Raw genomic sequence first — 6,000 nt, 5'->3', positions numbered from 1 at the left:
TTCATGGAGAGAATTTCAAAAACTTTTCAAGGACCCATAATACAATTTCCACGACTATTCACAACGTACCGACGTATGAAAAACAGCAACCATACTCAATCAAACATAATTTCAGCCAACTGGCATACATGGAGGGAGAGATAGGACGTTATCCACAGAAGATTACTGTAGCAATTCATTTCATTAAACACAACAAAATGACTTTCACCATGACTTTTCCATGCATGCGTGTGTGTGTGTGTGTGTGTGTGTGTGTGTGTGTGTGTGTGTGTGTGTGTGTGTGTGTGTGCGTGTGTGCGTGCGTGTGTACTCACCAGTCCGGTGAGTGACGGAGCAGACTGTCCCAAGGTTTGGCTCCTCATACGGACCAGGTTGTTTCCGTCTCCTCCTACTGCAGAGATCCCGCCGGTGGCCCCAGGCCCTCCATAACCTCCAGAGGGCCCCTGCCAGGCCAGCTGACTCACGCCGCCATGCAGACTGCTGGACAGAGGCAGCAACTGCTTACCTGTGAAGAGGGGAGGCGAAAAGAAAAAGACTCATCTCAAACCCAGCCAACCTTAGCTTGCACCGCAGCTGGATTCTCGCGAGATCACGTGAAAATTGCTGGATCACATATCACACGAAAATAGAATAGAAAAAAATAGAACAGAAATAAGTAACGCGTTTGTGTCTGAACAGCGGCGGACCAAAAAAGGGGTGCAGATCACACGTTTTATCACAATATGATATATCGATTCTTTGGACAACATTACAGTATTTTTATTTTTTTAAAGATTATTTCTTGGGCATTCCAGGCCCCCATTTTTATAGGACAGCTGAAGACATAAAATCTGATTAGTCATTGTCATTACTGAGCTCTTCCAGACATTTACATAAAAAACAGACCACTCTTTTTAGTAAAAAAAAAAAAAAGTTAATATAAAGTGCCAATTTCAAAATAAAGGCGCATCTAAAAGATGACTATATGTATCGATATTTTCACTTTGTATCGATAATATTGGATCGTTGAGGATTTAATAGATGTATAGTTCCAGATGGATGTATCGTTACACCCCTTGGACCGAACCAATTAGCATTCGGTGAGGAGCTATCAGCGGCTCCCTCCGTGGTTTAGGTGTGTGTGACGGCCGGGACGGTTCGCTCAAAACAACAAATGGCGGACGTGGTAGGCAGAGGGTTCATCCAAACACCTGTCAGGTTTTTTTTTTTTTTTTTAAGTGGCTGCCCTTTCCCAAAACAGTTTTCCAACGACGGCTTCCCACATGGTTCTGTGTTAACATACTATCTGGTGCTTCAGGTTATAGTCTCGCTTTGCCAGACCTTCCTCCACAGCGCTGCAGAGGAGGGTCTGGCTCGTACAAACGGCATTCTGGGATGGGATTAAAACGTGCTCTGGTTTATTGGCATTTCTTTAAACCAATCACAATCGCATAGCGCCGCCCAAGACGGTGTCTCTGTAAAATAGAGACACTCTGTCTCACTCTCTCTCTTCACGGAGAAACAGCTGATCAACGATCTACTAGCATAAGTGCAACAGAGCTGTGTGACATTGTAATTAAATATATAAATACAAATAGGTTTAGTATAACTAATATTTACATATACTTATATTTACATATAGGCCTATATACAGATCAGTCTCAGGATGAAACTTGTAGTTCTGAAAGTTAAGTTCAGGTCATGTTTATGTATGTTTAATGTATGTTTAATGTATGTTTATGTATGTTTAATGTATATTTATGTATGTTTAATGTATATTTATGTATGTTTAATGTATGCCTTAGTGTGAGGTTGATGTCATTTCAGAAAATGTTTTCTTTAAAAATGTTACAATGTAATATGGCACTTAAATGCACTTCATATGTTTAGTTTTTGGAGAGATGATATTGTAAGCAATGTAGGCAACACAAATGTTGCCTTTCCCGAAAATGTAACCAAACTATTGTTTATTATTGCTCTTCAATAAAACAAAAGTATTTCTTATCCGATTAATCGATGGAATAATCGGTAGAATACTCGATTACTAAAATAATCGATAGCTGCAGCCCTAAAAGCTATCTATCCATCCGTCCGTCCGTCTCTATCTATCTATCTATCTGTCTCTATCTATCTGTCTCTATCTGTCTCTATCTATCTATCTGTCTCTATCTATCTGTCTCTATCTGTCTCTATCTATCTATCTATCTATCTGTCTCTATCTATCTGTCTCTATCTGTCTCTATCTATCTATCTGTCTGTGTGTCTCTCTCTCTCTCTGTCTGTCTGTCTGTCTGTCTGTCTATCTAAACTCCCCTGTGGACCTGTCTGTGTCTCAGTACAGTTGAGTGATTCATACAGACATGATTCAGATATTAATGGTCCCCAACCTGAATAACTGGATGAGATTCAAACTAGCATTAATCATCCCCAATGCGGCTGTCCCATTTCCTAAACCCAGAAGACAAAGAAACACGAAGACCAAACCAGTCTTTGTGAAGGACTCAAACACAACCTTAAACCATACATTTATCAGCTGCTGTTTCATACGGGGTCGACATGATGGCCTCCGTTTGGTGAAACATGGCCGTTAATCCGTGGTTGAATGTTCACTTCACTACAGATTATGGACACGGCAGATTGGCGGCGGATTAGGAACACGAGAGGTCACGAATCCCAGGATGAGCTCAGGTAACAGCGGCCCTGTGTGAGAGGAGCTTTCACTCAGCTAAGCTGCGGATGCGTCATCGGTTCAGACCGGGTGGGATCCCGTTCACATCTCATAGGAAAGGTTCTAAACTGTCCAAACTGTGAGTCACGGCATCTTGATTAGAGAAACATTTCATGATGGGATTATACAAAGAACACGTGGCTGTGTTAACTATAAATGGTCACCTAGTGGATCAAGTAGAATCCTACAGATATCTAGGGACTCTAAATTACATTTTCAGGAGAATTGTGAAGCTGTCTGTAATAAAAGGACAACAGCGTCAATACTGCCTGAGAAAATTGTACCATTTTCATACAGACAAGACCATGATGACATTATTTCATCAAGCCTTTATCGCATCCATCGTATCGTTCTCCTTAGTGTCATGGATTGGGTGTGTCTCAGTTCAGCACCAGAATCGCTTCAATCAAATTGTAAGATGGTCAAGAAAGCTGACTGCTGAGTCCCAGCTGCACCCCCACATCCCTGTATGCTAAACAACTACAGCGGATAGCTATCAGTCCTTCCAGAATTTTTTTTGTTGTTGTGATTGTTGCGGGCAAAAATCCTCGATTATGCGTCACCTTTTCTTAAAAACTGCGATGGAATATGCGGGATATTTATGCAATTTTATGCGATGAAATCGCGGCTTCATTGCGGGGTTCGCAGCTTTTCGATGACGTTCACGTCGCGTAATTACATCACTTTGTAACGTTCCCATGGCAACAGGGGAAAATGGCTGCCCTTGCGTGAAGTAAACACAACATTTTTCATCTTTCTGCTAAGATATACGGGACTTTTTTGCAACGAAAATGCGGGGATTATGAAATCATGCAAGCCCCGCATATTTTGCGCGGAAATCGGCAATTTATGTGGCGAAAGTGCGGCGTATTTGAAAAAAATGCTTTTCTTTTCTAATCACGTTTTTCTGGAGGGACTGAGCTGTGGCCATCTTAGAAGATAGCCTACACCCTTTGAATAGCGAAGTCCAGTATCTCCCCTCTGGACGGAGGCTAAGAGGGGAGTCCCTCCCTGGTTGTAGGACTACAAGATTTAACACAAACCGTAGAATTACCTGCACAAAACGTACAAGCACCTTGGTCATGTACTAGCTGTAGAATTTCTGCATATAACTCATATAAGTCAATGTGGTCATGTACTGTTTTTTATCCATGTTCTACTGTCTGTTTCATATGCTTTAATGTTTTGTGTGTTGCATGTTATGTGGTGGTCTACAAAGTTTCTTAGACTGTAAACCTAGTTCACCTACGGGTACCAGTAAAGTAACCTGGCCTGGCCTGGCCTGGCTCTGTCCCAGGTATCTGCCTAAAAGGGAGTTTTTCCTCACCACTGTTAATGCTTGCTCTTGGGGGAATTGTTGTTGGGTCTTTGTCAATTATAGAGTGTGGTCTAGACCTACTCTATCTGTAAAGTGTCTTGAGATAACTCTTGTTATGATTTGATACTATGGATTATTACATTGAATTTAAATCACAGTAACTTAGATGCTAGTCATATTTTTAGCACTGACGTAATGTACGGCCCAATGGAATCTGTCTTATAGCTTTTTTTATTATTATTCTTAATTTCGTGATTCCGTCCATGATTCTGTTATCACAACACAAACTATTGGGCTCTACATTAATGCTGCCATCAGTCTGTGACTGGATCCAGGCGGGACACTTGCCACCGGGCTAAACAACGTTTCTGGTGGGAAACCCTGGAGTCTTTTGCTGTCCCTTGAATTTGTCTTAGCGATTTCTGCGTCGGCTCTTAACGACAGAAGTTCCCGAATCTCGTCGTCTCTCCATTTTCGTTGGCGTCTTCTTCTACACGTTGTTTGTTTACTTCCGGTAGCGGCAGCTGCGTGACAAAAACGTCATCAACACACCGACTTGCTACCGGCTAAGCTCAATCAGACTGGGGGCTGGACGTTTGGGAAGCGGCAGCAGCGGCCCACGAGAGTGCGACAGACAGCCACGGTAGTGCCCCCCTTTTTTCTCTCTCACGATATTTGAATTTTCATGTTTTAATCTTTTTGCGATTCGGATATATATTCAAATTAATAATATTTGTTGACAACCCAATGGCCCTAACTAGCACCCGGCGCAGCGCAAAGCCCGACCCAAGTGTCTTTGCTAGTTTAAGACCAACGCAGTTGTCAGTTTCCCGTCCAGCGCCCACGTCGTTTAAATAGCAAATGCACCTGCACCCATGGGCGTGCTGGTCTTACAGGGAGGTGTGTTCAGGTGCATTCTGGAGTATTGCTATCTTGAGGCAGCGGAAAGTGATCATGCCATTGACCAACAAAAACCTGGTCTAAAGTCAATAACGCAGCATTTCATTGTTATTTTTACAGCAAATTAGTAAAATGCTCCTAGGCTCGTGCACAGCGCGCACACACTGTGCTTGTTACACACACAGGGAAGCGCAGCAGCACACACACATGCAGAAGATTACAAATAAAAATATTACGGTGCAAATCCTCCATCATAACAGCAATGCTCCAAGGTCCAAACGTGTCTGGCTTTTAAAGGGAATGGGAGATGATCTCTGATTGGTTGATTACGTTACGCCCAAAACACACCTCTGATTAATGAAGACACTAAGTACAACCCTTTAGAGCCATGCGCCTGGCGCACTGACCCTTTTTTTCCACCGTCAAACTAGCAAAAGTGGATTTGTACAGGCCCTAAACGCACCTGCACCAGACGCTTCAAGCGTGCACTTAGGTCGTTAAAATAGGGCCCTAGTGTGTGTGTGTGTGTGTGTGTGTGTGTGTGTGTGTGTGTGTGTGTGTGTGTGTGTGTGTTACCGGTCATGGCCAGGCTGCTGCGTCGGGTCCAGCTTTCGTCCTGACTCAGCTGGCGGTGCAATTTGGATTTGGTGGCAGCAGTTGCCGCGGGTGACAGGTCAGGGTTACTCAGCTTCCTGAAGAGGAGAGGAGGTGGAGCCGCAAACTCCTTCTGGAGAGATGAAGAGGATGGAGAGAGAGAAAAGAACAAGAGGACTCGTTAGACTTTGCTTAGATACATTTGTGTCAGGTTACATTTGGAGTGCCAAGCTGATTACACTGTTCACATTAAAACCAGCAAGTGGCAAATAGTCCAAAGGTTTTGCAGGTCAGAGATGTCGTGCAGGTGAACTGAGAAGTCTTCCTTCATACAGGTTTTATTCCTGCACAACTCTCGAGGTTTATGGTTGATTGATTCTAATATTCTTTTCTTTTTTTTATACTTAGAAATAAGCTTTTTGGAGGAGTAAAAAAAACAAAAACAGACACCCAGAGATTCTGTCCATGAAAATAATGAATT

The 6,000-nt window shown here is 42.9% G+C and overlaps 1 protein-coding gene across 8 annotated transcripts in view; it reads right to left on the bottom strand.

Annotated features, from left to right (window-relative positions):
* The window catches only part of mast2 (microtubule associated serine/threonine kinase 2), a 244,180-nt gene that overhangs the window by 184,277 nt on the left and 53,903 nt on the right, over positions 1-6,000 (bottom strand). For 7 of the 8 annotated variants that reach the window (XM_078258289.1, XM_078258292.1, XM_078258293.1 and 4 more), the window contains exons 2-3: positions 5,502-5,652; positions 315-505 (exon numbers count right to left, since the gene is read on the bottom strand). In XM_078258289.1, coding sequence (XP_078114415.1) covers positions 315-505; positions 5,502-5,652 — 342 coding nt within the window. The remainder of the gene's footprint in view (positions 1-314; positions 506-5,501; positions 5,653-6,000) is intronic. The other variant, XM_078258291.1, reaches the window with a different exon arrangement.

Source organism: Sander vitreus, chromosome 9 (genome assembly GCF_031162955.1).
Source record: "Sander vitreus isolate 19-12246 chromosome 9, sanVit1, whole genome shotgun sequence".
Lineage (NCBI taxonomy): Eukaryota > Metazoa > Chordata > Actinopteri > Perciformes > Percidae > Sander > Sander vitreus.
Note: the sequence above shows the minus strand (reverse complement) of the source record. Positions and strands in the feature narration are given on the sequence as shown.